Source organism: Heloderma suspectum, chromosome 4, assembly GCF_057233095.1.
Source record: "Heloderma suspectum isolate Gila_16-S chromosome 4, 16-S_ref, whole genome shotgun sequence".
In the NCBI taxonomy this organism is placed as follows: Eukaryota; Metazoa; Chordata; class Lepidosauria; order Squamata; family Helodermatidae; genus Heloderma; species Heloderma suspectum.
Genome location: NC_139461.1, coordinates 45,519,640 through 45,542,500, shown reverse-complemented (window position 1 = coordinate 45,542,500; position 22,861 = coordinate 45,519,640). Strand labels below are relative to the sequence as shown.

The 22,861-nt window shown below is 42.5% G+C and overlaps 1 protein-coding gene across 7 annotated transcripts in view; it reads right to left on the bottom strand.

The window, feature by feature from the left end:
* Positions 1-22,861, bottom strand: part of RUNX1T1 (RUNX1 partner transcriptional co-repressor 1) — a 218,973-nt gene that overhangs the window by 76,864 nt on the left and 119,248 nt on the right. For all 7 annotated transcript variants that reach the window (XM_084849143.1, XM_084849149.1, XM_084849148.1 and 4 more), the window contains 3 exons: positions 9,948-10,085; positions 8,733-8,974; positions 6,471-6,560 (listed from right to left, as the gene is read on the bottom strand). In XM_084849143.1, coding sequence (XP_084705269.1) covers positions 6,471-6,560; positions 8,733-8,974; positions 9,948-10,085 — 470 coding nt within the window. The remainder of the gene's footprint in view (positions 1-6,470; positions 6,561-8,732; positions 8,975-9,947; positions 10,086-22,861) is intronic.

Below are 22,861 nucleotides of genomic sequence, written 5' to 3'. Positions count from 1 at the left end.
ATGGGCATTACAGAGATCAGGATGACTAAAAGAATACATGGAAATAAAAATAAAGATTAAAGTTCCAGATACCATGCAACTATCACCTTGCATCTACAGGAAAGTCCCATGTAACCACCCAGCATCCATCAGTTTCCTCTTGCTCTTTTTGAGATAGCTTTTGGGGGGAATGCGAATTAAGCTATTTTTAACTGGGACTAGGTGGTTTGAACATATTACACCAGTCCTGTCCTGCTTACACTGCCTCCCAGTTCATTTCCAAGACCAAATGAAAGAGATATATAACTCTCCATGGCTTCGTACCTTGGTACCTGATAGAACACCTTCCATATGTGTCTAGTGGGTTGGCTTTGTATTGTATTTTTATTGTGTTGGCTTTTATATTTGCATTTTTTGGGGTTGGTTTTGTATTGTGTTTTTATATTTTTGTTTGTGCTTTATTGTATTAGTGCTCAATTTTTATTTTATATAATTATATGTTGCCTAGAGAAATTGTTTTATAAGTGGCTTGTAAGTATAATTAATAAATAAGTAAGCAAACAAATAGGCTCTGTATTTCATTCTGTTTTTCTTTTCATTGTGCTTTAACTTTTTTTTTTAAGGTTGTTATGTGTATTGTGAGCTGCTTTGGACACCCATCAGCGAGAAAGGATAGGATACACATTTTAAAACAAATAAACATCACAGAAAGCAATCTAGAATGCCAAACCAAAGATCCTTGTGCAGGATCTACCTTAGCAGGTGAGCAGGAAAATGCTTTGGGATAAAGAAGCAATCAAAGAGTCTTTTAAGGAGCTTTCACAATGTTATCTTAATCCTACACATTTTCTTGAACTCCAAATCTTAATTTAAGAGCATTTTCATCATATACCAGCTTTTTCAACCAGCAAGTGGTGAGCTGAAAAGAAGACACTCAAGCCAGACCAAGGGTTCATATCTGCAGAACTTAAAGAACATTTAGAAACTGTAGTGAAATAGAAAACTTTGTAGAAACAGCAAACATACGAAGCTAATAACAAAGATGGAAGGGCATATGGCTTGTCATCTCAGAACCCTTACAAGTACTCTGCTTCCAGATTCCAGGTGCAAATACCCAACATGAACCTCAGCTTCCCTGCCAAAAATGGGGGATGCAAAGACAAGGCACCTTAAACAAGCAAACAAGGGAAGGAAGAACGAATGGAGGGAAAATCCTGTGCAGGGGGTGAGGAAACTATGCCTCAAAAACATGACTCCCCATGTCCCACCCCTGCATATTTGGACATGGTCACCCCTGCAACATGACCCCTATACCAAATAAACAATCTTCTCTCCCTCAAAAGTTGTACTATCTCTTGCATAGTGGACATGTATTCTGCAGGAGTTCTGTTGGCCATGAACTTCCAAATACAGGTAAACTCCTACCACAAACCAGCAGAAAAAATACGGCACACAACCATAGGGATGTACGACAGCAGCCCTGAAGATTTTGTTCCGTTTCCCCCTACTGGTGTTGACTCAATGTGTAGTGAGTCGAGCCAATACACGGATTCCTTTTTTATTTTTAATGGCAGCAATTAGCACAATTTTTTGGAATCTTGAAATTTGCGTGAATGATGGGGTTTTTTTTTACAATTTTTATATTGGTGAACTTGCACAGTGAACATGATCACACATCTTCCTGTCTACTATGCAGCCCTGCAGAGGTATATTCCCCTCTTATCAATATCCTTGTCAGTTTCATCCTTTCCATACACTACTTTGTTTAGCCCAGCAGAGCCATATTCAGTGCTTGTCACAGAACTTGTCAATCCCCCCCACACACACACACACAAACACACATCTTTGCTCTGGGTTCGAAGCCCAAAAGTGGAGGAAGGCAAGTTCTTTGACAAGTATGGAATATGGCTCCAAAATGTGCAATATTTCCAGAATGGGAAGAAAATCTGCTACAGTCCACTGCTGCTTTCCAGAATGGAAACGCTACAGAATCCCATAGGGCTTAAACAGAATGAAATCCCCAGCACTGCACATCCCTACACAACCACTTCTGTAAATGAACCAGTCACAGTAATTCAACTATTAGTGCTGCTGTTAAGCATTCATGAGCTATGACTCCCTTTTCCTTGCAGGATGAGAGCCAGGGCACGGAACAGGCCACACAGTAACTGGAAACAGAGATCCAGTGCAATCCCCTACATAAACAGGGGCTACAGTTCAGTGGTAGAGCACATGCTTGGCATGCAGAAGGTCCCTGGTTCAATCCCTGGCATCTCCAGGTAGGGCTAGGAAAGAATCCTGCATGAAACCCTGGAGGGCCATTGCTGCCAGTCAGTGTCAACAGTACTGGGCTAGATGGACCAATGATCTGACTCAGTATAAAGCAGCTTCCTATGTTCCTACGAGATAGTGAGTATTGTTTCAATGACTACATTATTTATCTCCAACAGGAGAACAACTAAATGTGGGCATAAGGGTCATCACCAATGGGGCAGCAGGGTAAAGCATTAGGGCTGGAAGCGCACCTAGTTTTATTTATTTATTTAATTTCTTAATCGCCCATCTGGCCGGTCACCTGGCCACTCTGAGTGATGAACAATAATACAACAGTTTAAAACAATAAAATTTCACATTAAAACGTCATATTTATTTATATATTTATTTATTTAATTTTTATACCGCCCAATAGCCGAAGCTCTCTGGGCAGTTCACAAAAATTTCTACAAAATTTCTACAAATACCCTAACCCACCCCAAATGCCTGCCTGAACAACCATATTTTTAATGCATGGCGGAAGCTCATTAAAGTTGGGGCATGGCAGAGTTCCCTAGGGAGGGAGTTCCACAGAGTGGGGGCCACCACAAAGAAGGCCCTCTCCCTCGTTCTCACCAGCCTAGCTGTCTTGGCTGATGGGACAGAGAAAAGGCCATCCGAGGGCGAGGCTGATCTTGTTGAGTGGCCTGTCTGGTGTTGCTAGAGGCTCTCCTAAAGATAGGCTGGGCTGGAACCATATAGGGTTTTAAAGGTCAAAACCAACACCTTGAATTTGGCCCGGAAAACAACTGTTAACCAGTGCAACCCCTTCAGCACCGGAGTGATGTGATCACACCGGCGGCTGCCTTTAATCAGACGAGCCACCACATTCTGTACCAGCTGCAGCTTTCAAACCATCTTCAAGGGTAACCCCACGTAGAGCACATTACAGTAGTCTAAATTAGAGGAAACCAGGGCATGTACTACTGATGGGAGCAGATGGTCGGAAAAGTAGGGGTGTGCAGCCACCTTATCAGATGGAGTTGGTATAGCGCTGTTTGGCTCAGACCTGCACCTCCATGGACAGCTGGGAGTCTAAAATGACCCCCAGGCTGCGGACCTGGTCTTTCAAGGGTAGCCGTACCCCATTCAACACCAGGTCGACATCCCCGAACCTCCTCTTGTCTCCCACCAAAAGTACCTCGGTCTTGTCAGGGTTCAGCTTCAGCTTATTCCTCCCCATCCAGCCACTCACCATCTCCGCACATTTGGACAGGGATTCTACTGCCAACCTTGGTGAAGATTTGGACGAGAGGTAGAGCTGCGTATCATCTGCATATTGATGACACCGCACCCCAAACCTCCTGATGATAGCCCCCAGCGGCTTCACATAGATGTTAAATAGCATCGGGGAGAGGATGGAACCCTGTGGCACCCCACAAGTGAGCGGCCACAGGTCCGAAACCTCCTCTCCCAGTGCTATCCTCCGGTACCTGTTGGAAAGGAAGGACTGGAACCACTGTAATACAGTGTCTCCAATGCCCAACCCCTCCAGGAGGTCCAGGAGGATACCATGGTCAATGGTATCAAAAGCCGCTGAGAGGTCGAGAGGAGAACAAGGAAGGAGCATTCACCCCTATACAAAGCCCTCCTCATATCATCCACCAAGGCGACCAAGGCCGATTCTGTCCCGTGCCCAGGCCTGAAGCCCGATTGAAATGGATCTAGATAATCGGCTTCTTCCAAGTGTGCCTTCAACTGCATCACCACCACCCATTCAATCACCTTGCCCCCAAATAGCAGACTCGAAACTGGGCGAAAGTTGTTCAGGACTTGGGGATCCAAGGAGGGCTTTTTTAAGTGTGGTCTTATCACTGCCTCCTTGACAGCTGATGGCATCACTCGCTCCTCAAAGGAGGTGTTCACCACCACCCTGATCCCCTCACCCAGCCTCTCTCTGCAGCTCATAATGAGCCAAGATGAGCAAGGATCAAGTAAGCAGGTGATCGGCTTTACAGATGAAAGCACCTTGTCCACTTCATCAGAAGGAAGAAACTGGAACTGATCCCACAAAACTGGTTTGCCACAGACTGCCTCTCACTTGCTAACTGTACTGTATCCACAGCGCACAGAAGAACACTCCAACACCTAGCTGGTGATGCTCTCTTTTTGTCACTTTCACCAACCCATTATGACTTTAGAGATAAAGGAACTATCTGTTGTAGTACTGACTCACTACTGTCCCACTTGACTGCCCACAAACAACAAAGCAATTCTCCAATAGGTGCATGGACAAGGATGTTCCTCAATCCCAGCACAATGCATACCACAAGTGAAGCTGACCCAGCTTCACTGGGAACCCAGCTATTTTTGCCTGTGAAGTTGCCAGCCATTTGTCTTCTCAGTGCTTCTGTGCCTTTTCAGAGTGCATGACAAACAACAATGCAAACAGAGAGCTGTACCCAGCAGAAAGCGACAGCAACAGGAATCCTGCATGAGCACTGGCAGACCCATGTCTTTATGATGCTGTCAGAATCCTGTCACCACTGAAGCTCTTCAATAAAAGCATGAAATGTTCCTTCCAGCTGAGTTTCTGTTGTCATGATGGTTAGGGGATGTCCACTGCCTCCTATTACCTCAGCTGTCTTCAGGATGGAGCATACACATGCAGTGGGGTGAAGACCGGGATTCACCACCCTATCTGGGCCAAGGATCTGTAATTTGGCCTGACCCATCTTACTGGGGTACCAGGAGGGTTACTGCTGGCATGCAATGGAAGGGGAAGGGATCCAGGAGTCAGGCCCTGCTGGGGAAATATCAGCAGGCGCTGGCAATCTACCAAATGAAAATAATGGAGGTGTAGCTGGATATAATGATGGAGGATATAATGATGGAGATAGGCAGACTGATAGGTATCTCATGGCGTGTAAGAACCAGGCAATTTGTTGAATGACAGCTGGCTCATGGACCACTCCCTTTGCTTGGCTATGGCACTGTCCTGTCTCAGCTGTGCCTATGTGTATCAGGACCACAGGATTGCATGGCTCATCAGTAATCCTACAGCTTGATCTCAAAATGAGTATTTAATGGAACCTTAAATGATCCCCACATTACTCATTCAAAGCAATTCCACTCTGGCTGGATGAGTACGTAAATCACAGAACATGAAAGTGTGGATTTACACAAACACATAATGATCACAAAATATTTGAGAGAGTTTAAATATGCATTGTTTGCCTGCAATCAGATAAACTCTCTGTATTGCATGCAAAATAGATCCATCAAGAGAAACAACACATGATAAGCACCATGTGAATCTGTTTTCTGGCCCAAGTAAGACTATGAAAGTGTAGTCTTCATGCAATCAATATGGATCTTTAGATGGCTTCATGGGGTCAGGACATGGAGCAGACAGGCAACAGGAAAGAGGGATAAGTGTTGGAAAAGCTCACTAGGAATCACATTACAAACACCCTTGCACATGTTCATAATGCTAAGTTTATAAGCATAATTGTATTCCATGAAAAGGAATACCCTTAATATGCAACTGCTGCCCTTGAAGTTAAACTGTCATGTATGTACATGGGTGTGAGACAGTCAAACCTAAGCATCTTCAAGGCCCACTTGTTTCAATGGGAGAAAGTTAAGCATGGGGATGGGCTTAACTCACCCATTGATGTAATGGGGGTGTAAAAATGCTTACCTTTGGCTTGATTCTGCCATTTGGCATCAAGTTTTAGGTCAGTAACTACCACATTTTCTGGACGGCTACTTAGCAAGTGTACCTTACAGTTCCCCTTAAACTTAAACTGTCCTGTCTGCAAGTTCTGTCGCCACAGACACACTTTTCTCTATGCTTTTCTTTCCTCTTGCCACATCTCCTTTACTTTGGGGATAGGGCCAGGCAGCATCAGGGGGCAGATCTAGCTCTGGAGCTTCTAACTGAGTGACAACCCCTATTTCAGGGGTTACAAAGCTACTGATGCAGTCAATGTTAAAACTATTTAAAGAAAATAGTACAAAGGGAGCTCAGCTGACAGATTCCAAGACTAGCTAGCAGTGGACAGAATGAAAATAGTTACTCTAATAGGGCCTCATCCACTTACACCAAGAAAGGGAGCCCTTAAATGCGAGATTCATTTCCCCCTCTCTCTTAAGAAGCAAAACTGTAATACACATCGGTGACCTTGTAACAGTATGGTTTAAAATAGTTTCCAGATCAATGATCTGTGCAATACCTTCAAAAATGGGATGACAAAAGGTCGCAGTGGGAAGTTAGTAGCTTCTTGCAGTTTGGAATGAAATTCTTCAATTGTCAAAGTAGAGTTCTGTTAAATGAAAAAAAAATCTGAGTCTGTAAAATAAATAATATAAATGTTTGGCAATAGTGACTAGGTCTACAATATTTTCCACAGAGAAACTTTCTTAACAGCTGTATATTAAAAGCTGCATAGTATTCATATAGCGTTGCCAAAAAAATTACATTTACATGATACAGGAAGCATCACTACTGTATCTATTTCTATGTATAGATACTTTGCTGCTACATCGCTTTCACCACAGTAACACTTTGCTGTCTGTCCAAATTTTAAGGTGGTATTAGGGCTGGACAAATTTCAGTGGTTTACTCTATGTCTTAGACTTTTGTGCCTCATGCATAAGACACAAAATAGGAAAAATGCATCTGGATAAAAGGTTCAAAGTGTTACAGGGTTTTGCATGCTCACATCATTTCTTCCCTGTTCAAACTATCTTGCAATCCTCTCTACTGTTGTCAGCATGCCAGCTGCTACTTACACTGATATTTAACCATGGGTACCAAGTTCTAAGGCAGCGGCCAGTGGCACACATAAAACTCTGTGTGCACTGACTTTTAGACTGCTGTTCTGCCGGGGGGGGGGGGGGGTCGAGGTTCAGAAGTCAATGTGCGCAGTGTCCTGAGTGTGCCATTCTTTGGCCTATGCATGACTGTCTCCAAGCTGAACAGCTGTAAGTTCAGCATGAGACGCAGCTGCCATGCTAGTGGCAGTTGTGAGAACTGCCCCTGAGTAGCTCATGCTTCTCCATTGTTCCTACATAGTACAGGCTGGAGAATATCTGCAGGCTATGCAAGGCTGCCATAGGGGTGGTGTGTCCTGAATGCATGCACTTGAGGCACAAAAGCACTGTGAGGATATGCACTAACAACACATGTTTTCATTTAAACAGAGCTAATGTGGCTCAATAGCTAGAACACAAGATGAGTCCTACTGAATCACATAAAAGAGCCTTCTAGCCCAGCATCTTGGTTTGCACAGTGGCAAACCCATAAGCAATAGCTCAGCAACTGGTATTCATTGGCATTCTACCTCTTATTATGGGGATAGCATATATTCATCCTATTTACTAGTGGCAAACTAATTCTCTGAGTGAGTGCCAATATGGCTCCATCCATGCACAAGACAGAGGTTTCAGCAAGGTTTGCAAAATCCCCCCACCCCCCAACGCACACATACACACAACCCTGGTAGGGGGGGGAAGAAAACCCTAATGAAGGATAAAACCAAAAAGCAGCTAAATGAGGACTGGGCATGTGCAGTAGACACAGAACACTAAGTACCTGACGTGGAAAAAAAATAGAAAACTACGGGAAAGAAGAGTGGAATGGGGTGACCTAGAGAAGGGCATGGCCGGCTGGCCAGCACTTTGAACAAGAACACTCTACAGTGCAACATGTTGTTGCAAGTTTCATTTGTCATGACCGATACCCACTGAGAGACCTAAGCTCCATGAGAATCAGTGTGGTGTAGTGGTTAAGAGTGTTGGACTGGGACTTGGGAGATCCAGGTTCTAGTTTCCACTCGGTCATGAAGCTCACTGGGTAACTTTGGCCCAGTCACTGACTATCAGCCTAACCTACTTCACAGGGTTGTTGTGAGGGTAAAATGGAGGAGAAGGACCACGTGTACTGCCTTGTGCTCCCTGGAGAAAAGGCAGGATATAAAAGTAACAAATAAACAACAACAGCAACAAAACAAATAAGAAACTTTGTCTTATTTCCATTTAGAGATATCTAAGCTAGTGGCCATCGCTGCATCTTGTGCCAGTGAATTCCATAAATGAACTATGTGTTGTACCAAGAAGTGATTTCTTTAGTCTGTCCTAAATCTGCAGCCAATCAGTTTCACTGGATTCTCTAGTATTATGAGAGAGGGAGAGAAACCTCTCTTGGGTTTATATGTGGAAACCCAGAGTTCAAATCCTTGCTCACTCTTGAAGGTTACAGGGTTGGCCTACACATCACTATTTTTCAACCTAATTTGCTTCAGTATGATAGTTGAGGCTAAAAACAATTCTCCAAGCTCCTTAAGTGGAGGGATGAAATATATATGAAATAACAAAATATAGTTGGCCAATAACCTCCTTCAATAACTGACTAGACAGACAAACAGGAAAGGCTCCAGTAAAGGACTAATAGCGAGAAAGAAAATTACAGCCACCAGCTCATTTTATTTGCTTACCACAAGTCCTAGCACAAGGGTACGTACTCTCTCCCCAATCTCTGGTGAAATGTCATTGCCAAACTGCTGTAAGGTTGTAAGAAATCTCTTCAGTTTGCTAAGCTGCCTAGCTCCACAAGCTGGTGGTAACTGCTGATTAGCCAAAGACGATGAGGAGGAAGATGATGGACCATTACTAAAGCCATTCGGTGGAGAAGGAGCCCCATTCAATGCTGTTGGTGAATGGCTTGTGCCATTGGTTACTAAAAAGACAGAAAAAGAATACAGATAAAATATTTTTATTCACAGAAGACTCTTCAGCTTTATATTTCCCTATGTCAGAATATTTTTGAGGCAGCATTCAGTGGAACCATATGATGATGCAGCTACCTTAAAAAAAAAAAAATGCAGTAGCTTCTTGGTTTTCTTGAATAGTGAACATAGTATAGGCCAATAATTCCCATGAAGATTTTAGGTCCTGAGGAAGTACTCTTTTCTTATCTGGGCTCCTCACCTTCTATCAGTCTAACTTGTTTCCTATTCTAAAAATGAGAGGGGCATTTTGAAGGAATAATTTTTTCCTGCCTATTTTAATTTTAACCATGTTTTAAGCTGTGTTTCTAGAATAAAATTAAAAGCTTCACATGTATGCAGTTTTGCTTCTATGGCTGTTGACTTCAATTACAGGCATATGATTAATTTTAAGAGAATGAAAGCCCATGGAATACAAGTTCACTAAGTTAAGTGATGTGGAAGTGATGGACTACCCAATGTAGCTTTGATTAACCACCTTAACCACATGGACAGTGCATGCTGTTTTCAAGCTAAATACAATGCATAAATATATTTTAGAAAGGCAACATTGTTTTCCCCTTTGTAATAGATACATAACATGGAGCAATCCCCTCAAATAATAAAGAATTGGTCTGAACAAAGTTCTCCTCAAGTCTTACAAACAGAAGAGCTTTAACTTTGGAGCACAGAAAGTGATACTTGCTTTTTCAAGCTGCATGAAATCAATCAATATGACTCAGTCTCAGTCTAGAGGTCTCAAGGACTATTTAAAGAAACCTGTTATTAATCCTCCCTCTTCTTAGTCTTGCTTAACTGCTTTGGTGCATACCAATGAACTACTTTCTTTTACATTGTGGCATAGATTTCTCCTCATCTTTTGGGTCTTTACATGCAATGTAACCTTTCCTACAGAAATATTATATGGAGCAAAGGTATAATTACACGTTGTGGGTGTGAAAGAACTGGTTCTTGGGGCTCCTTGGGTAGTGGGAGGAGGTGGCATTGTTGGGGGTGTCAGCCTGGATTGCGTCTTCACATCCACAGGTGAGTCTGGCATTGTGGAATGCTTCTCAATGCGATCTGTAACACACATTAAAATTTTACTTTATATTTTTCCTCCCGCGGACATCAAAACTTTAAGAAAAACAAAAGACTACAGCAAAGAACTAAGTAAGGACATATAGCACATCCCAGAGTCTCAAATGTGCTAAAGTGCTTTAAGACTGGGTAACTTTTTCATTTGAGTTTTTAACATAATTGAAATCAGCCTAGATGGGAGATCCTCTTTATAACTGAGCTACAGTACCTTCTGCTCTTCTGTTTAACAGAGTTCAGTTGCTACCTTCACATGAAGTGCTGGAGCTGGAATAATGAAACTTCATTTGAGGGTATTATAAAATTAACAAGTATGAGAAAAGCAATGAAGGGACCTGATGGTAATAAATCCCATTATGATGGTTCTTTTGTGCAGATGGAGATGAGTCACATAGCCAGATTTCTTCATTACTAGTTTTCATTCAACAGCTGCTGCCAATACTATATTTTGTATTTCTCAGGCTGCTGTTCTACGAATAGTTTTCCACTGAACTCAGTGGAACTGAACTTAGTAACTGAACTAAGTAAGACCCACTTCCAGGTAAGTAGGCTTCGGATTGCAGCCATAGGCATGTATCCAATGGTAGCTTTGTCCTAGGAGAAAGCACTTTCACTCAACTTGGGTAACCTGATTTTCATTGATCCTGCCCCCCCGCCCCGCCTACTTCAACTGCAGTCTCCCATAGCCCAACAAAAAGATGCTCTTGAAGGTTGAAAAAGTATCGGATATGGCATGGAGGACTGCAGTAGGAGTAAATAGTGAAAATAGAGTGCTCTGACTTGCATCATGATAAGGTGCTTTCCATTAGCACAAAGCCACCACTGGAGACATCCAATAAAGTTTGACCCTATACACCTTTACTCACATGCATGCTGCCCCAATGAACTTGTGGCACAAATCCAAGTTAGAAAGTTTAAGTTTGGGGTGGAAGATTCTTGGATACTTGAACTTAAATAGTCGTGATGTGTCCCATAACCTTCCCACGAATACATTCCATATGCCATATAAAGAATACTTTGGGTAGACATCTACATTCATTGCTCTTAAAAGTCAGCTGTTTCATGACATTAAGCATGGCTGGAAGCATCTTTCACTCTTTGTGATGGTTGTGGTTCAGATTGCACCACCTTTTTTCTGATATTGCTACCTGTGCTGAGCTAGTAAGATTGTACCTTCCCATACGGTGCACTGGGTTAGTCGTTCAGTGCTGTAATATTTGAATAGGTTGTATACATATAAAATCCAATGCACATAAAGCTGAATAGTGCAATTTATATCCCATTTATAATCCCGGAATTGACTGCATGATTTGTGCTTAAGTGTGCTGGATTTTGGGGGTGTCTAGTGGTCTCAGTCCTGGGAAAGGTGGGATCTCAGTCCTTCACCACACTTAAGGAATAATTTGGGGTGAAGATTATCTGAGCTGGGCCCATGTTACATTTTTCCAGGCTAACTAGTAAAAAAGCACCAAGTCTCACGAGATACATTTCGGATAAAAAATCTCTCAAGTTGTAGAGCATAAGGACTAAACAAAATTATCAACTTTATGTTGAAGATATTCACAGAAGTAGTTATTCATACACGCACTTTGATGGAAATCTCTGTGGGAGTAATAAGGCAAGTATATTTGGGCTTTTATGAAAAAACAAACTATTATTTATACAGGAAGTTTATACTGTGATCTTTACTGTAATTCTTCTTTATTGTTTCACATTTCTTTAATTTACTCCAATAAACATTTGTATCTAGAATTTCTTAGCCATACTACCCTCTTGGCAGGGGTGATATACTGTTAAATTTATATAACATTTTATAACATTGAATTAAAAACCTATATAAAGAACCTAACCAGTAAAATAGATGGATCAAAAATGGAAAGCTTAAGTAAATATAGCCAGTTGTTTGATTTGTCATATGATTTATGAATCAAGAAAGGAGAACAAAATAATGGGAAAATCATAAGATAAGCCCTTTAAACTTTCTATAAAAAGCAAGAATGAGAGCCAGCACACAAATGGAGGATGAAGAACAAATTTAATACTTTGGGGCACAATTCATGGGGATGTTCTCCTGTGCAAGCACCATTCAAATGAGTAGGAGTCATGCAAGAACATCATTATGTTTGAATCTGACAATGCTAAGAAAAGAAACCATATGAACTGGAGGAAACCTGGCCCTTTCCCCACAGTAATTTCAATTCAGCATGTTCTACAAAGGCAATCAAGCTAATTTTGTTCGAAATTTCTTTTAAGGAAGTAGAAAGACTTATAATGGAAGTTAAATGGTGAAAACCATTATTTCACGATCATATCCTAACAGAGTTTGCAGATCTAAGAAACGCAGTACTTGCAGCATTCTGTGGGACAAAGTGTTAAGGCATCTACAAATATGGGTGAAGATGAGCATTATAAACTGAACAAACAAAGCAATGATCTCTAGACAAATCACTCAGCTTATACTGTGATCAAATATTTAACAAGCAAGGGCAACACATTTAAAAGAACCGGGGGGGGGGGGAGGAAACAAGTCTGAAAATGTTAATTGTTTCTCGCACTCACCTCCACAAACCTCTGCAACAAGGAAATAAACAGCATTCAGCTTACATTGCAACAGAGGAAGAGAGACATGGAAGGGAATACAGGCGTTCCTAAATAAAGGCAAATATTTCTGCCATGCCAAGAAAGGAGAGAGAGAAAGAGAGACTTGCCAGAGTTGGCCAGGAGATAACATTGGCAACTGCTGGCCCATCTGGTTTTCATTCTGCTAACACTCATGCTGAAGTGTTGGGGAATGTATTCCAGGTATACAGATCTGAAAACATGTGTGAGCCTGGATGTGAGTAGAGAGGGAGTAGTATGTGGAGGATAGAAACACAGTCATATTCTATGAAGTTTGCTGCTTGCTGATGAAAATGTAAGCACAGTGTATCCTCCAATTCAGCTCTTGAGGGCTTAAAAAGCAATTCCTCACCCCGCCTGTAATCATAACATTTGTCTTCTCTTTTTAGAAGAGAAGCTGATAAATAGGTTGACATCGAGACAAGAGAAAGAAAAAGGATCAAGGAAAAAAGAAGACTGAAAATGGACCTTGGATAGCCTTCAAGGCCAAGACTCCAAATAGTTCACATTCTGTTATATAAATAGATGCTGCAATCTACTAATCTGATATATATATATATATATATATATATATAATTTTATAATATTTTTCACTGTCAACTACTTGGCTTTTTAAACTCCAGGATCTTAAAAAAAACATTTTAAAATAATTTAAAATAATTATTGATCGTGCAGATTTGCAATAATTTCTACACATCTCTTTAGAATTAGTTTTTTGAGGTCTCACAAGAATTTCTAGCCATTATGGCTTAACCTTCTATTTGTCCTCATGGCTACGAATAAATCCTCGAGACGCTGGAAAAAAATCATACAAATAACAAAACTTTATAATGTTGGAACCTCTGATTCCTTTTGAATGCTTGAAATTGTCAGAGCTGAGTTAGTTATTCTGAAAACCATCAGGACTGCCACTCATAGGGAAAAACTTTGCTCACAGCTGTGGAGGGGAATATTAAGAGGAGCAACTTTCAAAAGCTGCATCATTCAATGGCCATGACTGTTTGCACTGAACTTGAACAGAGAACTACACCTGCAACATGTCATAATGGAAATCTCAGGTATAATGTCAAGAACAACCACAGAAACACTGGAATATCTTAGATTGTACTGCATCATCCTTAATGTTTCTTAAATCCCAACTCCATTTTACAACAAAGCTGGGGTGGGAGTGGGGGACTGTCAATTTGCAAGAACCAAAATAATGTACTCAGAAGTAAGGAGGGGAACACACCATGCAGGGAGGAGACAATCCTTCCCTCGACAGCCACAACCCCCCAAAATAGCCTCACATGGGGCAGGGGAAAGAGAGCTTCATGATAAATATTTAATATAATGTGAGTTTGACCCTTACACTCTGGTCTTAATGGTCATACAGGGGTCTACTCTTTAGATGATAATGTATATTATTTCACTTCCTTCAAAATGTGGCAAGCCAGCCTGCAGCATCTGGGGGCCTTCTTGCTCATTGTGCTGAATGGGACTTCTGCCCCAAAGTCTTGCCCTGGTGGCACCAATGCCTGAGGAAGACTCATCTTGCCTCCTTGTTAATGGACTTCTGCAGGGTTGTTAAAACCTTCCTTTTTAGGAAGGCTTTTTGACCATGAGTGGTTGCTCTTTCTTTGACTTGTTTCTACCTTGCCAGAAGCTGTATATACTGACTTGTAGTCTGTAGCTCGTCTCATTCTCCTTGGGTGCTGGCTTTGCTTAAGAATAAATAAATATATATATATATATATATATATATATATATTTCAGAATTACATAAGAAGTATTCCAGATAAGAAATATTTACCCATTTTACAGATGGGGAATACTGAGATCTGAAAATGACTTATGCTACAAATCAGTGAATCCAATGCAGAACACTTAAGCACAACCAATACCCAAAATCATCTGGGGCAGAGAGACAGATATGCAAAATAGAGGCCATAATATATTCTTTCTCCTCTCACCCCCACTTCTCTCTCTCATACATGCACACACACAAGAGAGAGAGAGAGAAAAAGAACATTGGGAGGAACTCACCACTGTAGAAATTGAAGGCCCTAAACTGGTCTACTGTCACTGCTCCTGGCCAGTGGTGGTAGCCACTCTCACCAAGCTGACTGCTCCACCACTCCCTCAGTTGAGAGCCTTGTACTCAGGCCTGCTAATGAATGGTGCTGCATGCTATACTGCACAGAGAATCTGGTAGGGAAAGCTGTGGGGAAGTGTCACATTAGTCCCACTGTCACATGTGACATCTCCCATTGGCCGCCACCCTGATAGGCAGGTCAGCTGAGTCTTTGCTGCCAAGCCAGCCATGTTGGTGCCTGCACTGTTGGAGGCCCAAGGGACCAGACAACAGGCACCGGGTGGCATGGTAGTACATTTTTCATGATGCCTAACACCATGCATGCCCATCCAGACTCTGAGCCTTCACTTGATCAGTCCATCACTTCAAACAAGCTCTCTGAGCATCAAATGCTAAAATGGAAGAACATCCCAAGCACCAGGCAGGCAGGGTGGTTGTGCTCAGAGCCAGAGTGGGCAGGGCAATTGTCTTCAACCTGAAAACACCCCACAGTCTACTGCCCTTCAGAGTAGAGAGTAGGCCAGAGAAACTACAGTTGTGTAAGGGATATGTGGCTTGCTTATTCAGATGCTGATAATCATGGTTTCATGATCCCTGTACAGTAAGGGTGTGGGAACTAACCATTTCTCAAATACATTGCCAGTCTGGGACTTTAGCCACAACAGCCTGGCATACTCTTGTATAGATCCATGTTTATCTGGACACTGCATCACCATCAACAACTCACGATAGGTAACCTGGACACTGGAACTTAATTGTGTGTCAGGATTTAACAGGCCATTGCAGTGGCCTGACCCTGCTATAAGGGCACACTTCAGTAAATCTTAATCAAGTCGCACAATAACGTTAGCTCTCCCCCCCCGCCCCGCCCCAGTTCAACCACACTGTATTGCCTTTTTTGTGCAGGTTCTCTTTAGCTTTATGAACTTAGTAATGTGTGCTGTGTTTTAAAGAACGAGAAATACCCAACCCTCTTCAAACAGTGCTTAAACCCAACAGCTTCTCAAAATTGGAGGAAGAAAAAGATCTGGCTGGAACTCATTCTCCTCTGTTCTCTACAATCAATTCATGATGAGGGTAGATGGTGAAATAACAGGCCAAACCCAACCTATGCACATACAACCCTCTGGTAACAGGAGAGTCTTAAGATAAATTCATAAAATATGTCTCAAGCCTGCAAACATCTCCTCCATTTGTTTTCCATTATATTTTAAAAATGAAATATACATTCTTGAATCTCTTTTAGCAGCAAAGAGCTAGAAGCTGTGATTTAATCACAGAAGCATTTTGCCCCACTCTAAATTAAAGAATGCTGTAAAACCAACTTTAAATTATGACGTTTCTTCTGTGGATTGTTTTGGTTTCTGACACTGAGCTGTTCTTTGTCATACATTCGGTTCTTATTATGGGAATTATTTTTAACTCTGTAGTTAACTTTTAGGTGAACTGTGATATGTACTGCAAGTGTTTCCAACCTTATAAAAAATAAATATGGAGACAGAAGACGACCACTAAGAAAAACATGCCCACAATAGAGGAAGGAAAAAAGAAAGGCTTCTATAGTCAGAAGCATTTAGTTCACTTCCTGTATCTTAATGGTTTAATCCATTTTTAAAACAAGATGGCCTTTAATATAAGGCAACATTTCAGCTTACATGGAAAGCATCCAATCTGAGTGCATCAAGAAAGGCTGATGTATGGAACAAAATATGGAATATGTAAATACACAACTGATGCCTTTTCAATAGCCAATTCAATGTCAGGCAGTTCTGCAAGTGGTGTGTTTTCAATTTCCTTTTTAAAATAAAAAACGTACGATATAATAAGCAGTGGCATTTACTTTACTGTTAGCTAGTATAAAGAGTTCCAGATGTATGTCCAGGCATAAAAAGATTCTCAAGAAATACTCTTCATTGGTTTTGAGTAGTGTACTTTTGCTAACCTATAGAAAAGACAGTATAGTGCTTCTAAAGCTTGCTAAATTTATCAGTTGTTGTTTTCTTGCCATCTTGTTTCCTTTAGAATGTAGTCCACCAACTAATGATAAACTTTTAATGCTTTATGTGTGCAAAGATGATAGGTGTTCATTGATCAGAAGCCCATGAAGTAGTTGTGCTTATGTGTCTTATAAGTGCACTAACTGTATTATTGATTAAAATAATGCTGCTAATTAAAAGTTGTGATCGGGTTAATATCCCAGTAAGACAGTTCAGAAATCATATAGCTTGGGACGCAATGGGAAGAGAGGATTCAAACACACCATTTAAAACACCATTTAAAACACCATTAAAGGATTAACATAATATTTAATTATCAGTCTATGATTATTCAATTAATTCAAATAATTAATGAACTTCATGCACAGATCTTAAAGCACTTCATAAAAGATGGTCAGGTTTTTCTATGCTATAAGCCAGAGTGGGCAACCTGTGGCCTTCCAGATGTTGTAGGACTACAACTCCCTAAGGCTTCATAAATATTACCAAACAGCACTATTTGGCGAATCTATTCACGGCCGCACAACGGAGCAGCGGCCAGCAGCGGCCGGATCTGGACCGCCGGAGGCAGGTAGGATCCGGTCCACGGGGACTTCGCGGGGTGGCGGGGGGGGATTGCTCCATTCCACCACAGACTCTGGGGGGCTGGATTCTAAAGAATCCAGTCTCACTGGAGTCCATGGCAGAATTCTCCACCATCCCTATGAGCAACAAGAGAAAAAAGGAACATTAATTATCTGAAAACTAATGAAGAAACCTTTAAGGTATTTATGCAGAATGTCTCTTGTACAATAACAGCATGTGAGAAAACTCTATGGCAAGAACGATAATGTTGGTGGCACAGAGGAGTCAACATTTCCCCAGTATTTAATGGAGGAAAGTAAATTAGGAATTAAAGCAGGGATTAAGCAATGGCTATGATACAGAAACATAACTGCATAAAGAATCTCGAAGACTCAAGGTCTAAGGATAATGGGTTGGATACAAAGTTGCCCTTCTGTTCATGTGTATGGAAGGGGCTAGGATCCAGTGGAGCTTCTGTGAATGGAAGAAGGAGAGGTGATTTTCAGTGATTCCCATGGCAGCCCCTCACAGTATTCTGGAAGGTCTCGTAGGCCCCATCCACATCATGGGGCTTTTACTCTGGTTCTACTCCACCCCTAAATCAATAGTGTCAGGTGACGCACATTGCTCTCTGTAGTTAGCCCAATGTTTCTTGCTCTAAATCCGGGTTTTTTTCCAAACTCATTTTGTGTCGGATTTTCCTGTCACAGCGGCTTCAGTGCTGTTCGGGAGTCTGTGTGACCTCAGCTGGCTTTGGCACAGGCCGGTGGAAGCAGCGCTGATTGGCGGAAGGGAAAGTAGTGTGGGGCGTGGGTGTGGGAGAGCAGAGGGGGAACATGTCTACCCAGAAGTAACTCACTGCTTTCAGTTCCATTTTGTCAGCCCTGCTGTTTTAAAACTGTGCAGCTATGAAGGAGCACAGCTGAAAAAGTTGTCTCAGTTGCTGCCTCTCACTTTAAATAGTCATTGGGCTTGAGAGTTTGGGGTGGGGGGAGCCAGCCCTGCTGTTTTGAAGCTGTGCAGCTACGAAGGAGCACAGCTGAGAAATGGTGGATGCCTGCTGATTCGAAGGGGCCGCGGTGGCTTAGTGGTTAAGATGCTGAACTGCAGACTGGAAGGTCGGCAGGTCAGCAGTTCAAGACCCGAGTGCTGCGTGACGGAGTGAGCTCCCGTCTTCAGTCCCAGATTCTGCCAACCTAGCAGTTCGAAAGCAAGAAATTGCAAGTAGATAAATAGGTACTGCTTCAGCGGGAAAGGTAACAGCGTTCCGTGCACCTCGGTGTTCAGTCATGCCGGCCACATGACCACGGAAGTGTCTTCGGACAGCGCTGGCTCTTCGGCTTAGAAACGGGGATGAGCACCACACCCTAGAGTTGGACACGATTGGTTGGGGACACCTTTACCTTTACCTTGCTGATTCGAAGCTGTGCAGCTAAGAAAGGGTGATTACCATGGAGGATGATTTTCATGAACACGTACTCAGAAGCACTTTATTGACCCTGTGGTTGTTTGCGGGGGGGAAGCCTGTTGATTGGGCAGGTAGTATACATCTAAGACAACATGCTAGTTCCTGTCCCTCCTTGCTGGCTCCACGTTCTCTGCTCTCAGCACCTCTTGCGCTCCTGCTCATTCTGCTCAGTCTTCGGGCAGCGGTGGCTGCCTGCTTGCTGCCCACCTCATAACTGTGTGTGTGTATGTGAGGTATGTCATGAACGTCTACTCATGAGCAAGTCCTCCAGTGCACTTCATTGAACAAGCGAGGGAGGGGGAGCAAGCCTCTGCTCATTGGCTGCCCTGCACCTACGCAATTGCTGACATTCATTTCTACTTGTGTCGGGACTTGCCCACCCCACCCCAACTAATGCAGCTTCAGTTCCAGTATACGCTGCAAAAGCGGAGGAATACAGCACTGTGTGTACCATGGAAAGAGCTAATTTGATTCTGTCAAAATGTGGATTTTGCCCAAATCACTTCACAAAGCAGTTCCATTTAGATTGGCTCCCCAGCTTCCAGAGCTTATTTCAGGGGGTACTGGGGGAAGAGAAGCTGAGACACAAGAGCACCTCATTTCCACGAGCAGAGGTTCAACCCAATAAAAATATCCTTCTTGAAATGACCTACTTCCTTTACAGTGAAACAATGGGAATTAGAGGAGCTTTGCAAACTATAGATTAGCCTTGTCTATATATTACCTCAACTGTTCTTTTTCAAATGGAATGACTGTCAGGGCTGAAAGCTTAGTTGTGCCAGGGGAACACAGCAGTTGGCTTTTTCATGCCAGTCTCCCTCAGCAACTTTTGAAGGTGGATTAGAGAAACCCTCATGACACACTCATCATCACACTTAGATGACATGCTCCTTCAATAAAGTTGTGGCCTGCTTTAATCGCATGTACTGTTGCCCACCTCTTTCTTCCCCTCTCCTCTGCAACTGCACATAGTATTTGAAATGTGGGTGCACCTATGGATGGGAGGATCACTTACCCCGTTCCGGCTGGGGGGGTCCGCAGGCGGGGGGAGGCGATCCGTCCCTTGTATTTGCATAGCCTATCACATGAAAAAACAGGGATGCAAATGGCATAGTGGATGCCATTTGTGGCCATGAAGCTGGTAGATTAACCTAAATTCAGCCGTAAACGGCTGCATTTAGGCTAATCTACCAGCTTTACAGCCGCAAATGGTGCCCACTATGCCATTTGCGTCTGGAGACTTAGCACAGTGATATGGCATGGCAATGGCTGCTGGCCGTATCACCAGCGATGCAGAGCAGGTGGCCAGCTCCACAGGATTGACGCACAGAGAGATCCGACCCAGACGGATTCTGGGAGGAGGCGGAGGTGAGTGTGCCATTCCACCACAGGCTCCGATGGGGCCGGCTTCTTGGAATCAGGCCTCATTGGGGTCCATGGCGGAATTCTCCCCCATCCCTGGGTGCACCATAGATTATTTAAAATGATAAAATTACTTTATATTAAATATATAATTTTAATTTCTTTCTGAATAGTTCTGAATACTGAATTTGCTCATTTCACTACCCCAGCAAATTGTGGTATTTTAAATGCATCTTAGTTTTTACTTTGATTAAGATCCCTTTTCTGGGATATAACCAACTTAGTACACATGTGAAGTTAGGATTTTCTTTTTAACTCTCAACATGTACTTCTTTGCACTTATTTACACTGACTCACATCCTCCTATTCTGTTGCCCAGACACACAGTTTTCTTACAGAGATCACTTCGAAGCTTTTAAAGAGTCTGCATGGTACTTCACCATCCTGAATACTTTATTGTCTCCTGTAAACCCTACTTCATTGTGTGTGTGTGTGTGTGTGTGTGAGAGAGAGAGAGAGAGAGAGAATGAGAGAGAGAACAGCACCAGTTTTACAGATTGCTGGAGGACTCATATCCTCATATCAGTTTTGATTTGATCTCCAGGCACTCCTGGTTCAAAGAAGGAAGGCACATTAGTACATCATTTGTGCAGACAGAAAAACCTAGAAAAATGTGTGAACATACCAAAGTAATATTTGATGCACTCAATGACTGGGTTCACACAATCACTGCAGGTCGTCATGGCTTATTTAAGCCACAATGAGCCTTGGCATCTATGGGTGCCATGCTGAAAATTCAAGCTATGACTACAGCTTGTCGTGTTGTCTGAACCCAGTGGGGGTGGGATGTGCAAGGGTTAAACAACCCTCACATAACCCTGAAACATGCCATGGGTTCTGCAAGGTTGTTTAACCCTTGCATAATCCACCTCTGTCAGGTTTGGATAACACAACAAGCTGCAGTTGTGGCCTGAATATTCAAAATGGCCATCAGCACGCACCACAGCCCACCGTGACTTAAATAAGTCATAGTGGGCTGTTTATGCAACAGGCCCAATGAACTGAATGAAAAATTAGGTCAACTGTAGTGGCTTCTAAAACATATGTTCTTATCAGGCCTATAGAGAAGAGAGTCTATGGCTCCTTACACACTTCTTGGAATTCTTGTGATTTTTGTTGTCAAAATACTTGAGGAACAGAAATCCCACCTAGTTTATCTGAACCATTCAAAGGATATAGTTAATGTGACGATAGATAATGAGAGAAAGTGACATCAGACTATATAGGGGGATATCAAATAATGTTGATATTAAAAAAGCAGGATCATTGACTTTTGGCTGAAGACGGCTCTACAGAAAATACAGTAAAAGGCCTTTCAAAAATACAGCATCCACATTTTGCCAGTGGTAGCCTAGCCTACAGGTAAGAGTTTTCACATGATCAGGTTCCAGATCCCCCTCCCCTCGTCCACCCCCTCCGCCAAAGAGCAGGGATCCATACTGAGAAGGATAGGTGAACTTATGAAGAAGGCACAGGAAGCAAATGTAGTAGCTCTAATTAAACTTCATACCAAAGACACCACCTCCACCCGTGTTCCTTAAAGACTGACCAATAATGCCTTTCAGATCATCATCTATGAATAGTGGGGATTTTATGTGGATCAATGCTTTTTAACTTGTTCATAAAGGATCTGAAGTTAGGAGTGAGCAGAGAGGTGGGCAATTTTGCTGATGATACCAAATTACCTAGGGTGCTCCAAAACAAAGAGCTCCAAAAGGATTTCTCCAAACTGGGAGAATGGACATTAAAATGTCAACTGCGGCTCAGTGTAAGCAAGTATAAACTAATGCACCTTGGGGTAAAAAAATCCTAACTTAACTTATGCTGATGTGGTGACTGACCAGAAAGGAACTCTGGTGAATAGGTCACTAAAAATGTTGATCCGATGTGCAGCTGGGAAAATGACAAATTCCATGTTGGGGATCATTAGGAAAGAAATTGAAAATAAATTTGCCAATATCATAATGCCTTTATACAAATATGTGGCACAACCACACTTGGAACAGTTCTGCTCACCACACTTCAAAAAGGATATTGTAGAGTTGGAAAGAGGGCAGAAAAGGGCAACCAAAATGATCAAGTTGCTGGGGAAACTCCCCTTCGAGGAAAAGTTGTAATGTTTGGGGCTTCTTAGCTTAGAAAGAATAAGAGGTGTATAAAATTATGCATGGTGTGGAGAAAGTGGATAGACAGAAAATTTTTTCCCTCTTTCATAATGCTAGATTCCCAGATCATTGATTTAAGAAAGCTGAATGGTAGGAGATTCGGAACAGATTGAAGGAAGTACTCCACTATGTATCGTTATAGGGATGTCGTGAGAGTCTGTGGGGTGTGCATACGTGAAGTCAGACGGATTCCCCCTTGCCCACCCTTCTGGACCATTTGCCGAACTGCGGGGCACTCACGGACTCACTGTGGCTAGGCAAGCACCCAACAGCTGCCTGTCCTCCCGTCTGAGCCGCCTTTGTGTGCAACAGTGGCAGCTTGGGCGCTTCTGGGTAGGTTATGGTGCGTACTTGGAATCTGTAAAGGCCCCATTTATGCAAAATTACAGGCATGAATAGAGCATTCACGCCTGTAATGTTGCATAAAAGGGGCCTTTACGGACCCCAAGTAA